The sequence below is a fragment of the Antechinus flavipes genome, chromosome 3 (assembly GCF_016432865.1).
Source record: "Antechinus flavipes isolate AdamAnt ecotype Samford, QLD, Australia chromosome 3, AdamAnt_v2, whole genome shotgun sequence".
In the NCBI taxonomy this organism is placed as follows: Eukaryota; Metazoa; Chordata; class Mammalia; order Dasyuromorphia; family Dasyuridae; genus Antechinus; species Antechinus flavipes.
In genome coordinates, this window is record NC_067400.1 from 281,447,238 (window position 1) to 281,474,612 (window position 27,375).

General features: G+C 33.7%; 1 protein-coding gene across 3 annotated transcripts in view; it reads left to right on the forward strand.

Moving 5' to 3' along the window:
- The window catches only part of APOO (apolipoprotein O), an 88,643-nt gene that overhangs the window by 6,632 nt on the left and 54,636 nt on the right, over positions 1-27,375 (forward strand). Inside the window, exons 1-2 of one of the 3 annotated variants that reach the window (XM_051985105.1) lie at positions 527-630; positions 19,419-19,526. In XM_051985105.1, coding sequence (XP_051841065.1) covers positions 622-630; positions 19,419-19,526 — 117 coding nt within the window. In that variant the 5' untranslated portion in view covers positions 527-621. Of the gene's footprint in view, positions 1-526; positions 631-19,418; positions 19,527-27,375 lie in introns of those variants that run through there. The other 2 variants (XM_051985104.1, XM_051985106.1) reach the window with 2 other exon arrangements.

Consider the following 27,375-nt stretch of genomic DNA (forward strand, 5'->3'; position numbering starts at 1 on the left):
TGGACTTCGGGGAGAAGGCAAGGGCTCGAGAGTGGAAGATGGGATGGAAGTTTTTATTTCATAGTGAAAACAAGTCCAAAGCTATCAACACAAAAAGGCTCAGTTGGTGCTGATGACGAAGGGTGGGGGGGGGAAGCAACGGCGTCCACCGTGTCAGTCCGAGCAGTTTCTTCGACGTGCCCGCGTCAGCTTCTGCCTCTGGACCTCGGGCCGGGGCGGATGGGGACAAACGTTGGACTGCAAGCACCCCGGTGTTCCTCCAGCCCCGGCAGCCCCTCGAAACCCCCGTAACTTCCTTGCATCCGGACTGCCAGCAGCCTGGGCTATCGCGCGTGGGCGCGTTTTCCCCGTTGCTTAGCAAACTGGAATTTCCTGCCTTCTCTTCCCCCACCCAATTGCTCTTGGCAACTCATACCACTGCAGGTGATAGTGCTTGCGGCTAGATTATTAATAAAGTTTGTACTACGGATCGCCGTTAGTTTTCTGTGTACGCATTGCTCTCTGAATAACAATGTCCTGACTGGGCCGCCGTAATAGGCCTTTTTGTGGTGGGTGGAGTTAAACTGAGGTGACCCCCCCCGCCCCCACCCCCAAGCCGGATCCGCCGCTGCTGCCAGCAACATGTTCAAGGTGAGCCACGCTGATCCCCGCTGCAGCTGTCTCTCCCTCCGCCCTTTGCCCCTGCCGCCGGCTCGCGGAGCTTCTTCCCTGCTCCCGCTTCGGACATCCCCGGGGACTGTACTGGTGCGGTGTTGGCTGCGCCCGGGGACAGCAGTTCAGTCCTTTTCTGCAAAGCGCTTGAAGCGCTTAACTCCCGTGCCCCTTTCCCCCACGCGCACGCGTGACGCGTGAAGCGCGAATCCCGGGCCCCGGCTCCGGATCATCTCGAGTAATGGCCTCGTATAGATGTACTACCTCAAGGGATGCCAAATACTTTGCACCTGTTACTTCTTTTGAGCCCCGACACAACCCTATGAGACCGGGGGCTGTTATTAGCCTCCAAAAAACCTTGTCCAAGACCTGCCTTTGTAGCCTCCCTCACCTTTTCCTTGATGCCAAATGCTCCATTTCCTGCCTCCCTGCTCCTGCTTGTGATGCCTTCCTTTCTCACTGCAGCCCGCTTCGATTCCCTGGTTTCCTTTTAAGACCCTGATTAAATGTCAACTTTCCTATACCCTCCTCACCTTCAACTGCTAGAAACTTTCCCCCTCAAGAGTTCTTAGATGGTACAGTGCTTGAAGCCCCAGGGCCTGGAGTCAGAAAGACTCGAATTCAAATCCATCTTCTCCTCCTTAATGGCTGTGTGACCTTGGACAGGTCATTTTGTTTCTGATGAAAATAAATAGCACGTACTTCACAGGGTTTTGATATTTAAATGAGATCATATTTATAAAGCATTTTGAAAATCTTAAAGAGTTGGAGAAATGCTATTATATTGTGATTTTGTATATGCTTTGATATTTACAATTTTTTCCTTTAGAATGTAAATTCCTTAAAAGAGTTATTTAAATTTTATCTTTGTTATTCCCAGGGCCTGGTATTTAATAAAGGCAGATTTATAAGTGAGCAAACTGAAACTGAGGTTAAATGCTTTGAACAGGATAGAAAAATCTAGTCATTGAAATTAGATTCAAAGTCAGGTCCTACTGACTAAATCCTTCACTTCATCCACTAGATTTAGTAGAGATTACTCCACAAGAACCGTTGGTAGAAATATGTGTGTGGATATATTTGTATAAATACACGTGTTTCTTTATAACATGTACATATTTACACATATTGTACATAGCATGTATTTGTATATGTGCATGGTGTATGTGTAAAACGTGTATAAAATGTTAGACCACTGTCTCCCTGTTGTGCAATTAATGTAGGTGCAGTCCTAAATCATTGTAGTAAAAGCTTTTGAAAGAAGACAAAAAATGATCACAAGCATTTATTAAGCATCTACTCTTTGTTTAGCTCATTTTTCTGTAGAGGCAAAGACCACTGGAAAAATGGTCTGTGTCCTTAAGGAGCCCATTCTACTATGCTAAGCACAATACACTAGGTATTTCACCCCTTTTTGGAATCAGTCAAGCATTGATTTAAGGCCTATGTTCCAGACACTTAGCGTTCCACTGGGGAATACAGACAGAAGTAAATCAACACCTCTCCTCTAGGTTACATTCTATATGGAGAAACATACATAAGAGAGAGAGAGAGAGAAGGAAGGAGGGAGGGAAAGAAAGAGGAGGGAGAGGAGAGAGAAAAGAGAATAAAGCAAAAGAAGGAGAAGGAAGTGGAGTAGTAGAAGGGTGAGAAGATTAGGAAAGACTTTGCATAATAGGTATAACTTGAGTTGGAAACACTGAATCTTCTTATGTGGTTATAAAGGTATTTAAAAGCTAAACAGTAACATATTTTATTGGGAAGCCGTTGGAGCTTGAGTAGTGGCATGATCGGGGGTCCAAGCCTGATTGAGAAAAATGACTTTGTGGAGAAATGAGACAAACTAATTAGGACTATAGTAGTGCAAGAGAAGTGTATGAGTGAACTAGTGGGAAGTGTGAGTGACTGGGTAGAAAAAATAGAATGGTTCAGATGTGAGGTGAGGCAGAATGAGCAAGACAGCTCTCCTGACACTTAGGATGAAGGAAGTGAGTCAAGGATAAGGCCAAAGTAGGGATCCTAAGTGATTGGAAAAGTGGTGCTCTAGGAAACAAAAACAACAGGGAAGTTAGGGAAGGGGAGTGATTCAAGTTCAGTTTGGGATATATTGAGTTTGAAATACTTAGTACAGAGATATGAGTTAAAATCCAGTTTCTAGTTATTAGCTTTGTGAACTAGAAAAGTTACTGTAACCTTTCTGAGCCTATGTAAAATAGTTTTACTATCTACTTCAAGAAAATTGTGAAGTAGAGTTCTATACAAAGTTGATTTATAGTTGACATTTATAAAAATACTTGAAGGATGCATAGTATTACCAGGTAGTTTTTCAGTCATGATCCCAGGTCACGATATAACTTCATGAATTTCAAGGAAATGGGGCTGAAGACTCTTAGATCTTAGCCACTGACAAAAAATGGATCTCCAGGCCAATTACTGAGACCACATTTGAATATTTGCCCACACAGTAGGACAGCATACTCTTGAGTGTCTAGAGAGAGCCACTTGATCCCACTACAGAGCATAAGAGTAGATAGAACATTAGGGAAATCAGTCAACAAATATTGTGTCTACTTTCCTAAATACTGGGATTACAAAAACAAAAATGAAACAGTCCCTGTCTACAAAGAGATTATATTTTATCAGGGACAACAATTTGTTCCTACATAAGTAAATACAAAATATATGTAATGTCATTGAAGGGAAGGGATAATAAGAGGTGCAAGAAGGGCATGTGAGGAAAAGCCCCATGTCAAGCTGGAAAGAAGCTTAGAATTCTAAAGTGTAAAAGGAGATGGAATGTCATATATGAGGAATAGTCAGTAGGATATTTGGACTAGATTGTGCAAGAAAGGAAGTCACGTTTCACACCTGGAAAAGCAGGCTGAAGTCAGATTGGGAAGAGGTTTGAATTCCAAATAGGAATTTATTATTTTTGTCCTACTGGTGCATTTTGAGTAGAGGAATAGCAATACCAGATCTGTGCTTTAGGAAAATTATCTTGAAAGCTTTGTGCAGGGTAGATTGGAGGATGGAGAAATTTGATGCAAGCCCAGTGATTGTATCTGATGAAGAAAAAAAGGATCAATGTCAACAGTGAAATTGGACAGAATAATAAAACATTTCAGGCTGAATACTGTAAAATTATGATGTCTAGACTCAGTTAACCCCAAAGAAGAGATGGGATGGTTTACCTTTCTCTCTTTGCACATATACAGGATTGTGCATTTGAAATGTTGCACAAATTAGCCTCTCACTGTGTTGTTTAGTTTTGCTGATCTCTTTTTTTCTCTTGTTATGAGGGGCAGTCCTTTGAAAAATGTTAAGTGATGTAAAACACAAAATATGTCAACTTTAAAAAAAAATAAAAGACCAGTTACTATAATTTTCTGCCTTGTCAGATGTCATATTTGGAGGAGGTAGCAATTTTTAGTTTTGGGCAGATTCCTTCTTTTGAGGAGCTTCTGTTATCTCTTAAAGTTGCTAATTTATTACTTTGAATATTTATATGTCTATATTCTTTTCCCAACCAAACAGATTGGAATACATCTTTGCCTTCTTGTGTGAAATTTTTATTTGTTTTTCTCTAACTTTTCCATAGAGGATGAAAAACGATTGAATATTATTGTTACATTTCTTTTGCTTCATGACTGGCCCACCTTTTCATGTCAGTTGTTTTTTTCCTTCCTAATTAAAACAACAAAAAAACCTGAGTTTCCAAAAATTATTATATAAAATTAAATAATGAAAAGCTCAATGAAATAATTAGCTGCAGTGTGTAGTGCACTGTTAGATGCTGAGTATCCAAAAATAAAACAGGTCTTGTTCTCAATTATCTTACCTTAGGTGGGGCAGACAGTGTGTTGGGTTCGAGAAAAAGGTACCTAGAATGGGAATACAAGTGAGGAAATACAAAGTAATTTCAAGAGGCCCACAATGCAAAACATTAGGGAAATTGTGAGGTAGTAGACAAATTTTGCTTTGAAGGAAAATAGTTTTCAAGGTAGAAATGAGAAAGGACGTATTCCAGTCATAAAGATCTACTTGTGCAAAAGCGCAGAGAAAATTATGTCTGAAGCAGCCTGATTTTACTGGAATGTAAAGTAGGTAAATAGGAATAATAGGAGATAAATTAGAAGGTTAGTTGGAGATCAGGTTGTGATGAGCCTTAAATGCTATTACTTGATAATTCTTATTGTAAGGGAAAGCTCTATTGAAAGTTTGAGGGAGAAGGAATGAGTTTTTGAAAAATAATAGGGATGGAAGAAAAGGGAATATCTGTAACCAAAAAATAAAGTTGAGAAAGAAATTGAACAATTTTATTGATATTTTAAATTTAACATGCACTTTAGGTAATAAACTGCCTCACTAGTTCACCATTTCATACTAGTTTTTTTTTTTTTTAATTGTTCTTGTGTGAGTCCATTGTTAGGTTGAGATTTTTAAATTTCATTCTAGAGGTAAAAGGAAGCCATTGAAAATTTTTGAGTAGGAGTAATGATGTGGTAAGATCTGTGTTTGAGAAGTACTTATTTAGTAGCTGTGTGGCAGATGGGTTGGGGGAGGAGAGAATGAAAGCAAGGAGATGGGATGCTATTGCAATAGTCTAGTTGAGAAATAAGGAGTCTCTGAATTAGAGTAAATGTTAGATTTGACAGAGGTAGAGGCAGAATTGATAGGAATTGGCAACAAAATTGAAAATGGAGATTCGGGAGAGATAAGAGTAAATGAGTCTTAGGATGACTGGAAGAATATCACCACCATTAAACAGAAATGGAAAAGTTTAAAATAGAGGTGCATTTGGAGAGAAATATGAGAAACATTTTGGATTTATGATTTTGAAATGTTCTCAAAGGCAGCCAGATAGTGTTTCCAGCAGGCAATGGGTAATACTGGGAGAAAGATTAGGGTTCTCTATATGGATTTGCAAGCCCTGAGCATAACTGGAAGCCATGGAAGCTGTACTAATCTCATTAAAGAAAAGTGTTTATAGAGAAAAGATAGTATCCTTGACACTTGCAGTGGAGGGAGGAACTTCTTGCCCAAGTAATGAATGTTCCAGTCCAGAAGAATCAATATAGAATCTCTAATCAACATTTGACTTTTAGGGCTGGAATGGAAGAGAATTTTGCATTTTTTATATATTTTGTGCATTGCTTGTGGTATCCTGTGAAGTCTTTGGATTTTTTGCACATTTTATTGTGTAGAATAAAAGCTATTCTGTGCTGTACTTGAGTACTTGAACAGAAGCTGAGACTTTTTTATTCATATATATGAAAACCTACACACAAGTTGGTGGAAGCACAATAAACTTAAAGAAAGTAGTTTTAGGGAGTGTTCCAGTCCATAAATCCAAAGTTTGGGGACTGTGGCCACTTAGTTACATATTTTTTCTTTACTTATTCATGAACATGTTGTTCCTACAACCCACCCCTCTAGTAAAATGTATACTATTTGATGGCAGAGGGTGTTTTACAATTTATTTTTGTATCTTCCTGCATTTGTTGGAAGCCAAATTATAGGAGAAATGAGATTTTAGTGAGGAAGTTAGTATGCAGATAAGCCTAGTTGTTTAGCTATGAAAGAAAAAAAGGACTGGCTAATCCCTTTTAGATTGACAGGATCAAGCCTATGATATTTTTTGAAGAATGAGAAGGGTTTGTAGGTAGGTGGGGCATATTGGGAGAAAAGGTTTAGGGCTAGGGGAAGATACCAATGGATTTGGAAAGATTGAAGGTAAAAGATTAGATTAAAGACCAACTTGCCTTTAGGAAATGGTAGATCATAGGATTGAGAACTTTAGCAAAAAGAACTTGCTTCTTCTTCTGGAAGAAGACTTCTCCAGAGACTGGAGCAAAAGAGGAAAATGGGGATGATGAAGAAGGACATGGAGTTGGGGGAAGAGGAGTTTATCACAGATGTTCTCTATTCTCTTAACAATTTCTCTTCCAAAAGAGAGAAGGGAGATAATGTAGACTTTGTTGTTAGAACAGAGAAGGTTTGAACTAACTACTTCTGGGAGTTAGGGAGAAATGAAAAGATTCTCAGGATAAGTGAGGATCCAGTTGAATAGAAATTCGTGATCTAGAAACAGGAACAGAAACTAGTGAGCTCACTGTGATCTTCACAAAGATCTGTGGTACAGGTATTGTACCTTTGTGCAATATGTACCTGTGGTACAGGTATTGTCTTCACTGAGGCATAGTTAAATGCCTTGCCTGAAGAGGGATTTGTTCCGAGGCATTTCTCACTCCAGGGACAGTGCACTATATCCCTACAACACTACAGAGTGATGAAGGTAAAGGGGGACAGATTAGAAATAGTATGCAAGATTGCACCTGTTCCTTTTTCTGGTCCCTTAGGTCAGAAGACCTGAGAGATGGCATTGGAAAAAGTGGCCAAGGATTCCATTTTTCTGAAAAAACCAAGGTTTCAGCAGACTTTAACAGTTGGTGATTCTAGAAGGTTCAATGGACTTGGAAGGTTAGGAATTGGGTGGGGGTTTGAAACTTTTTGATCTCAACAGATACTGGTTGTAAAACATGGAAAAGCTGTGAATTTATTTTACATAGTGTAGGGAATGTTCAGTTGATAGTAATTAACTACCTTGTAGGACTCTGAAATGACTAAGTGTGATCTCTCACTGTCTCTGATTCCTAGAGGACTAATATTTCTTAAGTTTCTGGGACCCCAGAACAAAGTGATAGTTACTTCTCTTGCGTTTCTCACTCTACTAAATTCTGAGTCCCTTAAAAACAAAGGCTTTCACAATATTTTGGATTGCTGAAGCTCAGGATTGACATGGCTTAGAGTCCCCTTCAGACTGAGCTGTTTACTATCCCCAGCTCCAAGAAATTCAGATCTGAGATGTCTTAGAGGTCCCTTGTCAAAGTTTGTCCAATTTACCCAAATACTCTTTTGTTCCTCTGTTTCCTTAAAGATTCGACTCAAGACCCACAACCTTCACTTATCTGTGTTATTTTTACTTAGTATGCTTGAGGACAGAGATTTGTTTTTGTCATAGTTCTCACAACTCACAGGGTGTCTTGCACATATTAGGTACTTAATATTGAATTGAGTTCTATAGGTCTATGATCTCATGTGTAATTATTGCTTCCCATAGTTTAATTTAGGGCCCCTCCATGTCACCCCATGCTTTTCACAAAAAACATTTATGATGACACATACAACTCACTGAACTTTTTGCTCTTTTAGTGTGCAATACATGTGGCCTGTTATTTCTCATACTTAATACATGACAATTCCAGTTCCTTTTCTAGTTCTGTATGTCAATCATGTCTTTTATGTCCTAGCTCACATGTATTCATGGTTGATGATGCACCACTGTTTTCATCAGTTTTTCTGGAGCCTTTTGTAAAAAACCTAAAGTTTTGATTATTTGAAAATTCTGGTATTCCATGATTTGTACTCATAGAACATCCCCAAACATTTTTTATCCATTTAATTTTTATAGTGTGGATTTTTATGCCATTTTCATTTGATAACCATGGGTTTCATTGAGGAGGCTCTATAATGTTCTGAAACTTGATTCAGGCAGCATAGTCTCATCCACTAACAGGAATTTTTAGGCCCTTCCCACTCTAGTGAATTTCACTGAAGATATTTGAACATCTTAGAATATCAGAATCTTCAAAGAACCATATTAGAATATTTAGAATTGTGAACCTTGCCCATGTTAGAATATGGACAATGATCATATAAGAAGAGGAGAGTTCCATCATATCTAGATGATGATTTTTTTTTTTTTTGTACAAGAGAAGTGCAGTTTGTAGATGCTGATTTATCTTGACATAATTTTTACATAGTGAGTGAATAAACTGCAAATCCTGACTCTTAGGTGTAAGTATAGATATATACATGTAAATGTGTGTGTGTATATATATATATATATGTCTATATCTATAGACCGATAGAGGGCACTGGTGGATTTAAAAAGTTGCTATGTGAAAAGGTAAGTGATTTTGCTCTCAAAGTGATAAGTTTAGTTCAGTCTGGAATAAGTTGGAACATATATTTACCTTTTCCCTAGGTTGTAGTAATATTCATCAAATGCACACCAGAGAAACCAATTTTAGCAGTGAAAGCATAGCAAGAACTTGGAATTTGAAGTCATGCTATCTGGGCTTGACTCTAATACTTATTACTAATGAGAACTTACGTTATTCTACCCCTCTGGTAGTTTTTAATTTCCCCCACTATAAATTGAGGAGTTTGGAGGAGTAAGATCCCTTTGAGTTGTGAAATTTTTTTGTTGTGTGACCATAAATCTAGCCAAATTGCAAAGAACTTCATTTGAAATTTGAAAAAGTCAAGGAACATTTTAGATACTTATTGCTCCATTTTTTACCCTTTTATCTTTTTTTCCCTTTTTATTTCAAGTAGGAAAATGGAATTCAAGATCTATATATAATGTATAAACTCTGTATTATGTATGTATGATGGTATAATAATATGTATAATGACTAGGCTTTTGTGACCCAAAGACCAAAAAAAAAAAAAAAAGACACTGTTTGAATCAGCAAACATTTATTAAGTACCAAGTGACCTTGACCTTTTTAAGCTACGGTCTATCTGAGGAGTCAGCTTACAAATAAATCTGTCTAAGCCAGAATACATGGTCACTTCTGCCAAAACATATTTTGGAAACTGAAATTTGTTCTAACACAACTTAATATTATTCAAATTTCAAGTTTGTATATTTATGATTTTTTCCACAAACACTGAATGCATAAATTCACAGTACTTCACAGTAATTCAAAAGCTATAAGCCTTCTGATTGATGCCCACTTCTGCAAGCAAATTTTAGTTCTTTGTCAAGGTAAAAAAAGCTATGTATTGTGTATCTTGTCTTACAATAGGAACTGTGAGGCTTGCCCATCATATTCAGAACTTTTGCTAACTCAGGTCATGGGGAATAGAATGCAGGTCAAACCTTACCCTGGCTGTGAATAGCCTCAGGCTCAGGTGGACATTCCCCCTATTTATTGTAGTATTTATGTACTTTAAAACCATTTAACATTTAGAAAACTGCTACTGTTTATTATGTTTCTATTTTTTTTTTTAATGTCACTGACAAGATTTTTAAGCATTGTAACCTAATCTTTTTCCCCCGTTAAGCCCTATGATTTTTATTGTACAATTTTGCATAAGTACAGTGCTTTTTGATCCCATTTGGCAAGGATCCTGGGGTGGTTTGCCATTTTCTTCAACAGCTCATTTTACAGATGAGAAAACTGAATCAAACAGAGGTTAGTCAGTTGGCCAGGATAACACAGATTAGTACCTGAGAAATCAGTTGAACTCAGGTCTTCCTGATTCCAGGCCCAGTTCTCTATTCTCTGTGCCACCCAGCTGCTCCTTTTGAGGATACACGTCAAATTATAGCAAAACTATTTAGACAGGATAAATTAGAGATAATTTTTTAAAAAGATAACAAAAAAAAACATTAAGAAAAGCTGGGGAAGACTTTTTTTTTCAAAACATGAGCACAAAAATATGGGTAGGAAGACTCAAGTAAACATTTAAAACAAATTGTAATAGACTCTTACATATTGACCTGAATCAGGAACACCAAAACTTTTCTTTCTTATCTGGTCATCTCTTTTGATGAACCAAATTTAGCAAAAGCAAAAATTTCAAGTATAGTGGAATAAGTCTAAAAATATTTATTAAATGCATAATACTGTAGAGGCAAGAAATAGAAAAAATCCTTTGTAAATAACTGCAAAATTAATAAAATAGTCTGATATTCTACCTTCTAAGAGTTATGAAATAAATGAAATTTCTAAGAGAAATGAAATAAACATTTGATAGTTTATGAACTTATTTGGAGTTTACTTTGCAAAGATACTATATTGATTTGTCATTTCCTTCTCCAGCTCATTTTATAGTTCAGGGAACTGAGGCAAACAGAGTTAAGTGACTTGCCCAAGGTCACACTTCTATTACGTATGTAAGGTTAGATTTGAACTTGAAAAGATCAGTCTTCTTGACTCCAGACCCACAGTTTATCCTCTGTACCATCTAGCTGCTTTGTTTGGGTCATATCAATATAATAAAAAATGACATTTTTTTTGCAATATAATTATTTTTGCAAAAACAAGAGCAGCAGTTAACTGAAAAAATATTTGCAACAATAGTATTTCTGATAAAAGTGAGATCTGATATATAGAGAGAATTGATTTAAATATTTAAGAATAAAAACCATTCCCCAAACAGATAAGTGGTAAGTAGATATGACTGGGTAATTCTCAAAAGAACTATAATTTGATATTTTCTCCTCAAACCATCCCCATTTCTAATTTCCCTTTTAGTGCCTCACCATTCTCCCAATCTCCTAGACTCAACCACACTCATCCTTCACTCAGCACATACACTCACCCCACATATCCCAATTGTTGTCAAGTCCTTTAGTTTTATCTCCATAGAATATTTTCATTTATGTCCCCTTGTCTTTTCTGATGTAGTCATCACTTTGTTGCAGAGCCTCATTACCTACCTGCACTATTAGAGAAGCCTTCTGATTAGGCTTCCTGGCTCAAATACCATTTTAGTCCATCCTCAAATCAACTACCAAAGTGATCTTTCTAAAGTGCATGTCTGACCATATGACCACCCTACTCAAAAATTTTTGGCTTCCTGTTATTTTCAGGATCAGATATAAAGTCTTTTGGCTTTTACAGCCCTTTCCAAACTGTCTCTTCCTACCTTTCTAATCTTCTTACACTTATTTTTCTTTATATCTATATTTTCTAATGATACAGGCCTTTTTGCTGTTTCTTACACATGACCTTCATTCAACCAACTCAGTAATTTTTCACTGTCTGTGCCCTATTCCTTGAATGCTGTCCCTTCAGATCTCTACCTCTTAACTTTCCTGTTTTCTTCAAGTTCTAGCTAAAATCTCATCTCTTTCAAGAAGCCTCTCTCAGTTTTCAATATCTTTGAGATTACCTTCAATTTACTATATGTATATCTTGTATATATATGTAGTTATATGCATGTCTTCTGTCTATGAGCTCTTTAAGAGCAGGGACTGTTTTTTAAATTTTTCATTGTATCTCCAGCACTAACTAGAGTCTGTGGCAAAGAGTAAATATTTATTGACTTGTTGGAATGCAGGCTATCAAAAACCTTGTGGGAAACATTATTACTATTCACTAGTAAAGAGCTACAAATTAATATAACTGAGATCACACTCTATATCCATTAACTGACAAAGATGGGGAAAAAAAGGAAAAGTAACAGTTGTTGGAAGGAGTAGGGAAGACAGGTACACTAATGCACTATCGGTGGAGTTGTAAATTGGTCTCATCATTTTGGAAAGCAGCGTGAACCATGCACATCATTCACCCAGTTATACCTTATTAGGCATATACTATTAAGAGGAAAAAAGAGGAAAAGGACACGTGAAAAATGTTCACAACAGTACTTATTTGTTAAAGCAACAAATTGTAAATAGGAATGATTGCGAAACAGCTGGAGTTTAAACAAAATATGAATGTAATAGAGTACTATTGTTTTATAAGAAATGACAAATGAGACATGTTCAGAGAAACTTGGGAGGCCTTGTACCAGTTAATGCAATTATTAAACACGACCAAGAGAATAAATTATACAATGCCTACAACATTGTAAAGGAAACATGTCAATTAGCAATCATTCATTAAGCTCTTTCTGTATGAGGAAATGATTTATTCTGAGCTGTGCTTTAGGTAAACATTGCCAGATGAAAGGAGGATAGATTTTGTGGAGAGATGAAACAGAAGCTTATTGCAATAGTCTAGGCCCAAAGTGATAAGGGCCTGCACTGGAGTAGGGGCTGTAGGAGTGAGAAGAAGTTCTGTACAAAGAGACCTGGTTCTGTGAAGTGAATAAGAATAATGCTTGAGAATTACAGAGATCGAACACTTAATGGGCCCTTGGGAAATTAGTTTGGAAAAGAAAGGTTTGGAAGTAAGGGTGAGGAGAAGTAATGTGTTCTGTTTTTGATGTGTTGAGTGTAGATTTCTACAGGTTATTCATTTCAAGAAGTCCAAAAGATGGGACTGAAATTTAGTATATCTTAGGTCTAAATATATGAATCTGAGAATTTTTTCAAAAAAGATAATTGAACCCATGAGAAGTAATAGAAGAAATAAAAGACCAGGATAGAGTGTTAAAGGGATATTGATGACAGTAGAGTGACAGGTAGGAAGAGCCCGGAGAGAACTTTGTCATGAAAACTAAAGATGAGAGAGTATCCAGGAGAAGGTAGTCAATGATGTCAAAGCTATCAGAGTTTTAAAAAAGGTTAAATAAAGTAAGGATTGAAAAAACAAATATGAAATAAATGCAGTGAACAGTCATGATTCTAGAAGAGTGATGAGTTTCACTGCTTCTTGGCAGAGGTGTGTTTGACTAGAGAGAGAACAAGATCCATGTTTTCAGACATAGCCAGTACATTGATCTGTTTTGCTTGACTACCATAATTTTGTACAATTGAAAATTTTTGCAAGATGAGAGGGCAGATTATTGAGTGGATTAAAAGCACAGTGACAGTAATAGTGAAAGACTTGAAGACTGTCAGAAATATTTTTTTAAAAATACACAAAACAGCATAATGATATTCAGATAGGAACACAGACAAGAACAAATTAAAATTCCCATGTTACATTTGACATATGTATTTAAAGGGGGGGTGATAAATTTTTGCTTTATACAGGCTTCTTTTTCTCTTTTATGAGGAAATTTTGTTTGTTGAAGTTTCTCAAATTCATAATCATAAGAAAAAAATTTTAAAGTACAAAATTTATTCTAGCTATTGTACCTCAGCCTTACAAAATAAAATCCTGTTGACTGAATTCTACATTTTTTATTCATTCTTAGTTTCTTAAATTGTGTTTATAATTTTATCTTGGTTAATCCTATGTTGTAATCTTTTGTTATATAATAAGTTATTAAAATATGAACATTTTTATACAGAAAATATTCGACATCTCTTCCTTTTTAAATTGATGTATATTTTTTGAAAATTAGATGTGTAGCTGACCTATTTATCCACATTACCCTAGGAAACATGCTAAGCCAACTTTACAATTGAGCTGATTTGAGGTATAAGACTTGAAACAAGGAACCCCAATAATTATTATTATTTAGTATGTTATGGGACAGAAATGTAGATAACAAAACCAAATACGCCTTCTTTTTCTAATTCTTATCACCAGAATAATGGAAACTACAAATGAAGTAGGTTTTCAGATCTCTGATACATAAGCCTTAAGATATTTTTTAGGTTGGAATTTTTAAGTTACAGTAATATACAGATAATTTTACTTAACTATTTTTTTACTGTAAAAGAATAACTTTTTCTTTTAAATTTTAAAATAGGAAGCTATATTTTTGCACATATTCAGAAAATGATGAACAGATTATTGGGGAGAAAAGCAAGCATTTTTTCCCTCTTCCTTACCTTTCTGTCCCATATTCTAGTACTAATGATAGAAATTGTCTCACCATTTTTCTCCATTTCCTTTCAAATAAATCATGAAAAGTTAAAAAAAATACTAGAGTATAACTTTTTCGGGTGTGAATTTAGTGAAAAATATAAGTTCTAGAGATACTATTACCTGACTAATTTCAAAATCTTGGTACAGTTTTGAGTTTCTTTTTTTCTTTTTGCAAATTACCTCCAATTTAGAGATGATAGCTGAACTCCCATGGGGAACACCAAGCAGAGTAACATAAAGGGAAGAATAAGCAAATAGTTATTAGTAATTCTGGATATGTGGTATTTTTTTTTAATCGATTTTTAAAAACTAGTTAATATGTACATGTTCTTTTCACGAAATTATATCTTTCTGTGTAATATCAAGATTGGTTGATTAGGTTAATGATAATGAGATTGATAGGAGCTAGGGTTTAGATTAGTCTACTGGATGGTTTGTTTTAATTTTTAAAATTAAAAAAATTTCTATGTATTTGTATTAATATATTGCCGTATAGCTTTTCATTTTTTAAAAAAAATTATGCCTCATTCTTAAACAGTGAAGTAACTTTCATCTTATTCTTTGTATAATTTGGAGGTGGGTAGGAATTCATCTTTTAATTATGTATTATGTATATAATATATGTAATAATTTTGTATACTCAGTCCACAATTTTAGTTAAAATTATGTAATTAAGCAGATGATTCACAGTGTTTGTTGTTGTTCAGTCATTTTTTCCTAGTTATGTCCATGATCCTGTTTGGGGTTTTCTTGGCAAAAATACTGGAGTGGTTTGTGAGTTTCTTTTCTAGCTCATTTTACAGATGAGGAAACTGAGGCAAACAGATTAAGTGATTTTCCCAGAATCACACAGTTAAATGTCTAAGGCTAGATTTGAAATCAGGAAGATGAATCTTTGACTCTAGGCCCAGCGTTCCATTCATGGTGCCACCTACCTGCTCCTACTTAACAATATTGCATGTTATAAAGTCTGATCTTTGAGGTAAGTATACTTTATCAGATCTGTATTCAGTCCATTTTTTACAGAATGTCACTGATATTCATTCTTTAATCACAAATAGTGAATGTGATACCTACAAAGGTATAGTATCCTTCAGTGTCCATTTTGTACATAATTATTTATATTTGCAACCTTTTATTACCTTTGCTATGGCTTTAAAGGACAGTAATTTGTAAACTATAATTTATAAGTCCATGACTACATTTTTATTAGTTTTGGAAGCACCCCAAATAAAAGTGCTTCAGGTCTTGTCAGGTACCTTTCATAAAAATTACATGGTATGTAGCAATAATTTGGGTTACTCATTTATATAAATATGCTAGTTTGAATAGCTAGCAAGAAGTTTTTGTTTAATTTCAAAAGAAAATAAAATATATGTCCATATGTCCATATGTTTTGCAACCATAATCTTTAACCTTTGGATTAAGTTTGTTATGTTCTCTTTTTTTTGGAGGGGACATTACCGCCATTTTCTCCAATATGTATCCAAATTGAATCTTTTTGATAACAAAAACTTTAAGGAAAGTCTCAGATTTTCCAGAGCCTCTTTTATTGTTTTAGAAAAAGAAAGTGAAGGGATGCTCAGTCTTCTTTGCAAAATTGTGAAGAAAATCTGTTTGTTGTACCCCTTCCTAATTTCCTCTTATTTAAAAAAAAAACAAAAAACTGCTTTCTGGGTTTTATTCTTGGGAAGTACAAGTCTAAGTATGTTTAGTATATCATACAATTTCTTAAGACATTAAAATTAGATATAGTGTGACAAGACTGTCTCCTTGTAGGAAAAGCTGAAAAGTTGAAGTAGATGAAAGCTTAGTTGGAAATGTAAGAAAAGAGAGGCTTCATGTGAACTGAAGGACTGGATCAGAATCTCACCTCACATTCTTACTGACTCTAGGTTTGTTACATAAGACATCACAATGGCTCTTTTCTTACTTAGAAAGTAAAGGAATTGGACTCAGTGACCTCTGAAGGTTCCTTCTAAGTCTATAATCCTAAGTCTGGGAAAACTTGAGGATTAGGGCTAATGTCTCAAAAGATCCCTTGGTCCTTGCTAACGAATTTTCTTCACTTTAGATATTTCAAATTGGAAGATGGGCTAATTTTGCTTGAGCCCATTTTCTCGTTTGTAGAATGTAAAATGATTACGTTTCACTGTGGCCTTCACCCTGAAGGCCTTTTCAGATCCAAATATATGAAAGAAGATGAACTTATGATGTAGCTATTATCAGGGATAACTGATGAACCACCTGTGTATTCCTTTGCTGCCTGCATAATGTCAAGAAGAATGGAAAAAGGCAGCTTGCACAATGAGTTTGCTGGCCCTTTTATTGTGGATTTTTGGGAGGACATGAGCAGAGTTCCATAGGATGGAAGACTTGGATGAGGTGCTGTGTACTTCACTGAGGATTTTTATTTTCATAGTGATGCAATTAACAATAACATTTGGGTATTTGAGCATCATATGATAAAAAAAAAACTTCAGATATTTCCAAGTTAGTTTCAAAAAAATACCAAAAATTCATTCTATAGTTCCTGAGCTCTGTAAAATAATATCTTGTTGACTGAATGAGTTCCACAACACTTTTCATTCATTTTTAGTTTTATTAATATTTTTCTTTTTATAATTTTATCTTAGGTGTGATTTATCTTATGTTACATAGTACTCATGTTATTAAAAAACAGTATGAATAATTTTATAAAGGAAATGTTCATTATTAATAACTTTTTTCAGAATTATTATGTTTAATAGTGTTACTATTGTGAGAGCAATAATTTTATATAGGACAATCACTTTATTCTTATATAACTTATAACAGCAAAATACTCTTATGCTTTTCCTGAAACAGACTTACATTATTAATGAATCCTTTATTTAAAGAGATACCCAAAGCGGTCAAAAGAAAAGGAGAAGGTAATGAGCTTTAGAATAGACATTATGGAGTAAAGTTCAGGACCTAGAGTCAGGAAATTTGATTTCTGCTTTTAGTGCTATTTTAATGTAATTTCTTGTGTGATATTGAACATATTTAATTTCTGAATTTCAGTAATGCCATTTGGAAAATAGACTGCCATTATCCCCATTTTATAGTTGAAAAATTTAGAAACCATTATCTTACTTAATGCCTTGTCAATCATAAGTAGGGTATTATTAGAACTCAGGTTTATGTGTTTGGGAAATGTTAAAATAGAAAAAAATAATTAGGGCATATTGGTTGCATGTTCATTTTATGACTATAAACCAAAATTGTTAACTTCATCTCTTAAGAGTTTCTTGAGATATATTTCAAGAGGTCTGTAAATTTAGATAAGGAAAAAAAATTACATCTTGATTTCCTCTAATCTATGACATCCTTTGTAGTCTTGTGAACTTTATTCTATAAATTTAAAGACATCTTTCTCAGGTAAGGTCCAGAGCCCTAGTCAGTTGCTCTAAAGGGCCATTAAAAAGGTTAAAAACATTGATCTCTGAAGATCTAACCTGTGCTTTAGAAATATCACCTTGATAGCTAGGTTGAGAATAGATTAGAATGGGGAGAGACTTATGACAGGTTAATATTTATATAGTGTGCTTTACAAAGACATTCTCATTTGATCTTTATAATAACGCTGGATAGGTAGTTCCTATTACTATTCCCATTTTACATGTGGGAAATCTTAAGGCTAACAGTTATTGAGTGACTAGCCCAGGTCATACAACTAGCTATATCTAAAGCTTGATTTAAGCTCAGGTGTTCTGGATTCCATTGTGCTATTTACTGGGCCACCTTGCTGCCTGCATTGCAATGAAGATTTGAAACAAGAAGGGGTAGTTGTGTGAATGGAGAAGAAGAGATATAATACAAGAAATGCTATAGAGCTAGAAATAACAAGGTTTGGCAGCTCTCTAAACCTTAGAAACCTTAGATGAACTAATTCAGAGTAACATATACAGGAATTAACAATGTGTGTAATGACAACAGCATGGGAAAAAACCCAGTAAGACAAAACTGAACATATATGTGTATGTATATAGTATGCATATGTATATGTGTGTGTGCGTATATATTTATATATATATATATATACGCACACACACATATAGCATAATAATAATAATGACTATTCTGACCTTGGTAAAGAGAGGAGAAAATGCAGTTCCCCTTCTTTGGAGAGATAGGAAGCTCTGAGTGTGGAACGTTGCCTATTTTGTCACATGCAATTGATATATTGGATTGTTTTGCTAAACTATTGTTATTCTTTTTAATTTTCTTATAAAGATAACCTGCTGAGTAGGGAAGAGTGGGACATATTTAAAAATGAATGTAATAAAATAAAACTATATCAATAAAAATTGCATTAGTGAGGGAGTTTTCTCATTGAGAGTTTGCTTCTTGGATAAAGATGAAGATTCAGTACCTCCCAAAAGAGTTGTTTTAAATATGTTGAGTTTCAGATGGCTTATGGGAGATAGTATCCAATCTGATGGACCTTTAGTGACATAAGGCTGTAGTTTGGTAGAGATAATATGGTTGGATGAGTAGCTATGTTAGTCACTTCCATAGAAATGATTGTTGAATCCATGGTAACTGAAAAGATCACTAAAACAATCTTAGAGAGAGAAAGAGTCCCAGGATAGAACTTTTGGATACATCCACATGTAACTACATGGACGTGGATTAAGGTTGATTCAGTACAGGAAACTATGAGGTAGCCAGACAGAAGGACCAAAATAAAAATCCTGAAATAAGAAAGTATTCAAGAGGAAAGGATTATTATCAGAGTCAAATAAGCTAAGATCAAGAAGTTTGGATTTGGTGTAGTTAAAGACATTATTGGTAACCTTGGAGAGAATAGTTTCAATTGAATGATATGGTCAGAAGCCACTTTGCAAGAGAATTTACAAGTACCGTAAAAATAAATTGATTAGTTTTGCTAAAATATTTTTTTCTTTTAATTCTTTATTATAAGGGAAGACTGGGAGGAAAAGGGATGAGAATATATTAGAAAATATAAAAATAAGATACAAAAATTTAAAAATCTGTTATTATTTAACTGATTAAAGTAAAGTTTTAGGATTGGTGTCCACTGAAAATTAATCAGAAATGAAGATAAAGCATCTCCGAAATATAAATAGAAAATTATAATTACATATACTAGATATTTACCTAATGGTTTTAGGAACTTATCTTGAAAGATACTTGCTAGTGAATGAGATTACTGATGAGTTTACCTTTGAAATAAGAATTTATAACATTAAGATGTACGGCTCTTCTATTTTTCAGGTAATTCAATGGTCAGCAGGTTCTGCCAGTCTGAGTCTTCTTTCCTTCAAAGTCTATGCATCTCATAAAAAAGAGAAAAGGGACAAATGTTCAGTCAAAGTTGATGAGGTAATATACAATTTCCTTTGGAATTTATTTTAACACTGTAGACTATTTATAAAATAAGTATTAGAAGACATAATTCAAAATCAAGAAGTTGTTCAGTTTAGAAATAGCTTTTCTTGCTTTGCTCTTATAATAGGTGCTCAAACTGTGCTCCACTACTCCTTTGTGATTTTTGTATTTCAATGTTTTGTTTTTGATATTTTGTTTTGAAAACCAAAGTGATTTGCCTTTAGAAAATATAGGGGAAAAAATCCTGGAGTAGATTGTTGGAGAGCTTTTAATGTACTTTTCAAAATGATTTGTTTTTATATTATGATCAGTATGATAGAAGATCAGTGAAATATAAATAAAAGAATTACTGTTCACAGTTCATTCTGAGTTGAGATAAGCTACATAGATTTGCAATAGATCCAATTGTTACTTTTCTAGTGAGCAATCTGATGTAATTGAGAAAGGGTTAATGATAGGTTAAGGTACACTTAAAATATTTTCAACTGTGCTGACATTTGTATTTTAAAATTGCATTTATTAAGTGCATACTATGTGTATATGTTAGCAACTGGATATACAAAGATTTATCATTTTCAATGAATTTTTAAATTCTTCTTGTCAATATGATAAACAGATCACACATGGAAAAAGCTTCATTCTTTGTTGTATTCACATTAAAGCTGAAATTAAAAATGATTAAACTGTTTAATGTTTATGTTTGTGAACTTTGGTTTTGTTAAGGTCTTATATGTGAATCACTTGTATAGAAATGATTGTTGAACCCATGGTAACTGAAAAGATTGCTAAAATAATCTTGGAGAGATTTAGAAGAGTTACAGGTTAGAACCTTTGGATACATGAACATGCAGTTTGGGACTGGCTTTGGTTTTGTTGTGTCTTAAATATTCATAACTTGATAATGTTTGATTAAAAATTTCAAAAGCCTGAAATAAATGCTTTCTTTAAAAAATTTTGGATACATTGTTATGGGGCATCTTTCTCAAAATTCTAACCAACCCCTGTAGTATCAGCTTGTTGTGCATATTCTATTAATTTAGCTTTGAACCTTTTATACTCATGTAAATTGTTTCCAACAATTTGGTCTTCAAAAAGTCTTTTCTCAGAAATGCCTCAAGCTTTTGTCATCTTGATACATATTAACTTGCAAAATCAAATTTACTTAACAGTCCAAGAATGAATCTCAGAGATATGCTTTAATACATAATGAAAATTGTTTTATAAAAAGAATTCTGATTGGAGGCATTCTAGCTTGTTTTTTTTCATCCTTTTAAATTGCAGCTTGTATAATTTTCAGGCTGAACATATATCATTAGTATTAGATGGCAGTGTGGGAAAATAGAAATCTGAAATCCTGGTTTCAAATCTTGCCTCTAAGGCATAATACCTATGGTAATTTATTTAACCCTATTGGGCCTTTCTTTCCTCATTTATATAATCTATTCTTATTCATATAAATAGTTTGATTCTATGATCCTAATACACATATAAAAAATGGGCAGAGGAATCAACCTTATCCACCCTGTGGTGCCTAGGATAAATTATACAGATTAGATAGTTGTTTTGGAAGAGGAGAAATTCTTTTAATTTTGTGAAGTTAGCTGCTTTGTATCATCCACAAATATAACATGGATAAAATATATTTTTCAAATAATTTATCAAGAATGCTAATTGAACATTTGGTTAAAGTATAGTAAAAAATAAATAGAGTGAGACAATTTGGAATCTGAGTGTACCTAATTTAGATATTTTTTGGTTGGAAACCCATTTATTTAAATCTAACATGGTTGCTATTCCTCACACTTTTAACAAACATTTAGCAACTTCTGTGTACAAAATACTGTGCTAGATATGGGAGGATTTATTGAGTTTAAATAAAACATAGTTCTTTCCACTCATATAACTTAGACCCAGGAGAGAAATTAAGATATAACCTAAAATGAATATACTATAAAGTAGTATATTATAAGTAAATTGGACATTTACAAGAAAAGTCCCAAGTAGGTCTGCAGAGGAATTGTGTCAGAATCTTTCACAGAACAGGTGGTATTTGAATTGGACTTTAAAGGATGTGTAAGAATATAATAGCCAAAGTGAGGAGGAAGATATTCTTGGTATAGAACATGTTTCTCCTTAAAAGCAGTTTTAAAATTCTACTTGGTAGATACACAGTTTGCTTCAAAATTGTACCTGTTCTAAAAATAGATTTATTATATTATGGTAAATGAAGTATTAGAATCAGTAAGATTAGAATCAGTAAAAGAAGTATTAGAATCTCCTAAATATTTTAAATTAACTCATTATGTGAATTAACAAACCATCACTTTATTAAATTAAATTACTTAAAAGTTGAGAAAACAAAACAACTGAAATATCCCTTTTTCTCAGCCAGCATGGAACACAATAAGCTATCCAGATAATTTTGACATTTTAAAAGTTCTAGATAAATAGTATTTAAATTTTCTAACTTTTGTCTTCTCCCATAGGAAACCTATAAGAAATTGTATAAAGGCATAAAATAGCTTGTCAAAAGTATGATCTTATGTTTCTTGTTTAACTTTCTTACTATTTTTCCAAATAATGAAATTTAATCTTCATTCTCTTAAAGTCTTGGAATAATCTAGTACAGTTTCTTTTCTCTCTAATTCATTCTTTTCCATATACATTCATTTAGTTTCTTTATTTAAAATGAGGAAGACTGGACAAAAAGTATTTCTAAGATTTCTTTTAGCTCATAATCTGTGACATGATTCTCTATTTGATCCATTAAAGTAAATTTTCATTTTTCACTGATATGCTTTTGTCTGTAGTTTTTATACTGCTATGTATCTTCTCTATTTTCATCTCTCTCCTTTTCCTTTTCTTTTTTTGATCCAGAGTTATACCAGTACAGATCATCAGCTATTCTTCAGCTTATAGTATTAGATTTTTTCCTAGAATACCAGGAGGTTACTCAGGATTACCTAGGGACTATGTAGTCTAGTCAGGACTTAAACCTAGAGCTTCTTGACCTCAGGGCCAGCAGCCCTTTATCTACTTGGTTATCTGTTTCTCAGTGATATGTTTAAATATGCCATACTTAAAAGTTTGTGCAATAAAAAATTGGCAACATTCTGTACCCTTCTAAAATAAAGATTTTTGAATATAAGCTTAAATGCCTCTGAAGAATGAGGAGAAGAAAGAAAAATAATATTTGTTACTGTAATACTTTACTGTGCAATTATTTATTGAACATTATAGTCCCCTTTGGATAATTTTGACTTTGTAAGCCTGCCAGCAGAAATAAATTGTCCCTGTTATGTATAGCTAGGAACTTGGTAAATTAAAGGTTGAGTACAGAAAAGGAATGAATCTATTCATTTCTGTAACAAGTTTGAAATTACAACATACGTTGAAGGCCTCTTATGTTTAGAGAATTATATTAAACAGTTTGGGCTGCTGATTGAAGTAATGTGTTTTTCTGTGTAATAGTGTAGTTATCCTACCTTATAATATAATGGAAACTTAACTGTTCCCAATTTATCACTTAGTTCTGTATTATGTTTCTGCTAACTTCATATATATGTCTTCACCAAATTAAAGTCCTTCTTCCTTTTTTTTTAAAGATTCAATTTTTAAAAGAATATATATGAAAATTAACTTTAAAGTGGTAAAACAAACTTTCACAAAATTTTTGCAGGAACTGGTTCCTGAATGGTAGAGGAAAACTAAAAATGGAGAGAACCACTTATAGTTGATGACTAGTAGTCCAGAGGATCACTTTTTTCTAAAAGTCCTTCTTTTCAAAATAGGTTTTGCTATAAATTATTGGTCATTTTTATCAAGCAGTCAGCCTAAAAAAAAATTTGAAAATTTACAGTGCTAATAATGAGAATTAAAAATAAATTAAAAAATGTGACTATTACTTTTATAGAGCTTACTATCAATAGTTAATAGTTAATATACTATTAACACTGATATACAAATGCATATTACAAAATATACGAATACTATATGGATAAGTAATAATAGTTATAATGTTAGAAAGCATTTTCTAGTCACAGTAAAAATTGAAGTTTTTCTGTTGATGTCATGTAAAGTCTGGGTTAGCTCCCTGGAGGCCTCAGGATCAGCCAGAGTCAGCATAAGTAAAAGTCCTTGGTCTTTAGGGGGAGAAGAAGGCAAACTGCCAGAAGTTTAGCCAAAGATCTCTTCTCAATTCTGGAGGCCAGAATTTCCATCTTTCTCCTCCTCTCCTGATAACTAGCCTTTCTCACCCCACCCTCTAATCCTTGCCTAAGATTAAAGTCAAACATTGAGCTAGCACCAATGGTGAGAAAAGCCATTTTCTCAAACATATGCTAATAGAGTCATTGTCTCATAGCAAATAGGTAATTAGCCCTAAGTGCTCAGTTGTCTGATTCAAGCATACCTTTTTGGAGTTTCAGCCCTTTACAATGTCAGTCTTTAAAAAGGAAAAAAAAAAAACCAAAAAGCCCCCTTGGAAGTATAGAATTAAGGCTTTCAATTTAAATGTAAAGCATTTTTTTTGAAAGATGTGGATTTTTAAAAAAAATCCTTCATTGAAAAAAAAAGTTCATTAAAGAATCATTAATTTAAACTGTGTAGATTAGCCCTAAGGAGGTAGTTTTATGCTCTAAATTTTCAATATCACTTAATTCTCAATGATTTATATTTATTAAAAATATTATCAGTGAGGATAATGGGCCTGGTGTCAGGAAGGTCTGATCTTGTCTTTGTCACATATTTCCTAGGTAATCCTGGGCAAACCTCCTGGTACTCTAGGGAAGGTATTAGATACCATAAACCAGGGGTCCTCAAACTACAGCCCGTGGGCTAGATGTTACAGCTGAGGATGTTTAACCCCCTCACCCAGGGCTATGAAGTTTCTTTATTTCAAGGCCCACAAAACAAAGTTTTTGTTTTTACTATAGTCCAGCCCTCCAACAGTCTGAGGGATAGTGAATTGGCCCCCTATTTAAAAAGTTTGAGGACCCCTGCAAGAACAGCTGTTGATATGCATTGGTTACACTTTGGCTCAAAAGAAAGGAAAAGGGAGGGAGATGAGATTAGAAAAGACATGTGGCAATGTAAAAATTATAGACAAAGAATAATGTAAAAAATGAAAATTTACCAAAATGGAACAACTAGAGAGTCATAGTCTAGATCAGGAGCTAGAGGAAATTTTAGAGATCATTTTTGTTTAGCTCTACTCGTTTTAGATAAGAAAATTAAAGGACTATATATGGAAAAGAAGAGTAAAATACAGAGAAAAGAGACTGTACTAGATCATGTAATACATTACAAAATTTAAGTGAATCAAGGTTAAATTTATGAAAAGAAAGTCAACCAACTAGAAAAAAGAGATTCCAAAATCTAAAGAATAAAATAACTTATTAGAAATTAGAATTGGTATATGGAAGCTGACCTTATAGATACCAAGAAATAATAAAACTAAATGAAAAGAGTTAAAAAAAAATCTCATTAGAAAAATAACTTATGTAGAAATGAGATCAAGGAGAGATAATATAAAAATTATTGGAATATCTGGAAGTTAATCAAAAAAAGAATCTAGGCACTCTATGTCAAGAAATTATTAAGGAAAACTATTTGAAATTGCAGAACTAGAGAGTAAAATAGAAATTTTAAAAATCCATTGATTACCGTCTAAAAGAGATGCCAAGTTAAAATCTCATTGGAACATCATAGCTAAGTTTTGAAGCTCCTATATCAATGAGAATATATTGCTAACAACTAGAAAGAAACTATTTAAATATTGCTGAGCTACAATTGGGGTAATACAAGATTTAGCAACTTGTATGTTAAAAGACTGAAGAGTGATATTCCAAAGAACAAAGAAATTGGGTTTACAACCACAAATAATTTATGTATGGCAAAGAATTAGAAATTGAGGGGATGCCCGACATCTGAGGAATGGCTGAAAAATTTGCAATATATGATTGTGATAGAATGCTACTGTTTTAGAAGAAATGACGAACTGATTGATTTTAGAAAAACATGGAAAGATCTACACAAAATAATAGTAACAGCATATTCTTCTAGAACAACTTTGAATGACTAAGTCATTTTCAGTATTATAAATATTCAGATCAATTACAAAGAACCTATGAAGCATGATTCTCTCTACTTAAAGAGAAAACTGATAAATAAAAGCATGTATAGTATAATTTACATATATACACACACGCATTTGTGTGTAATAGTAGCCTTCTCTAGGATAGGATGGAGAAGGAAGGTGAAAAAAAAGTGCATAGTAGAAACTAAAAGAAATCTTAGAAGGAAGTACAGAAAAGCAAGGTAGCTCTGAAAATTTTATGTTTCTTTGGATGCAGATGGTGTCTTCCTAGGTCTTTTGTAGTTAATTTAGATGTTTATAATAGACAAAATATTTTATTTACTCATTCTTAAAACAATTAAAACAATATTCATTCTCTTGATTCTGCTCATTTCACTCTTCATTATTTTGTGCAGATCTCGCCATGCTTTTCTAAAGTCAATCCAGCTCATCATTTTTTCTAAAATAGTAGTATTCCATCACAATTATATACCACAACTTTTTCAGTCATTCCCCAGATGATGGGCATCCCTGCAATTTCTAGTTCTTTGCCACCACAAAGAGAATCTAGAGCTCTAGAGCATATATGGGTTCTTTCCTTTTTCCTCAGTCATATTTGGGAAAAGATCAAGTAGTTTTTAAAAAACATAGGTAGAAGGCTTAGAGTTGAATTGAATATGATCCTAAAGAATAAAATTGAATAAAATGGAGTAATTGTTTCCTACAAATAAGGCATGAATGGAAGGCTGGTAGTGCTAGAACCATTCTTAGAACTGGATTAAAGAGGGAATAACATATACACCTAGAAGGGTATGTCAGTGTACAGAACAATAGAGGGCAAGGAATTAGAAGAGAAGGACTCTTAGAAGGGTGTGCAAATCAAGAAATAGGAGGCTAAGGGGACTAACTTGACAACAGCTTCTTTAAGAAGTCATCAGATATTTAAATACTGTGAGTAGCAATGTTGAAAAAGAATTTAGATTTAAAAAACAAAAAAAGACAAAAGCTTAAAAAATACTTAAAAGCTTCTTGAACATTAGAACTTAGAAGTATCCTGAACATTTTCTCCCAGAAGACAGAGGATAATGAACATGTCAAACACTGAATAATATTTTTTAAAAAAATTAAATTTTCTCTTTCTTAGCAGAGAGGAAATAGCCGGTTACACAAATAAAATTAATTTAAGAATCTACTATCTTTGTACAATCAGAACATCAGCTTGTTAGAGCAAAGGCCAAAAATAAACCACAAATTAGAAAAAAGAAAAAAAGATGAGAAGATAATTCATACAGTTGAAATAGTTTTCTCCTAAACTAATTAAACAAGCCATTGATGTTTGAAAAAATACGAAATGGAAAAAGGCAAAGGAAGTGACTTAATTATTACTCTTTTCTGCAAAAGTTTAATGAGAGTAAAACAGCTGCTGCAGCAAGGAGACTAAATGAACCCAAAAATCATTTTGACCAGCAAGTACTTGATCTCTTTGCCAAACAGAGAGAGTTGGCAACAAAAGCATCTCCAATTTACAACACAAACTCATTTTGTAAAACAGTATGGAGAATGGAGAAACCAAAAAAAAAAAAACAAACCCCAAAACAAAAAACCCAAACAAGCAAACAAACAAACAAAAAACAAACCAAAAACCTATGAAGACAAAAATAAACCCACAGAAACTTGGCAGGAGACTAAACTAAAGAATATCATTCTAAGACAATTTGTTCAAAAGGAGATTGACAAGACAGAGAAATATAAAATACAACAAATTGT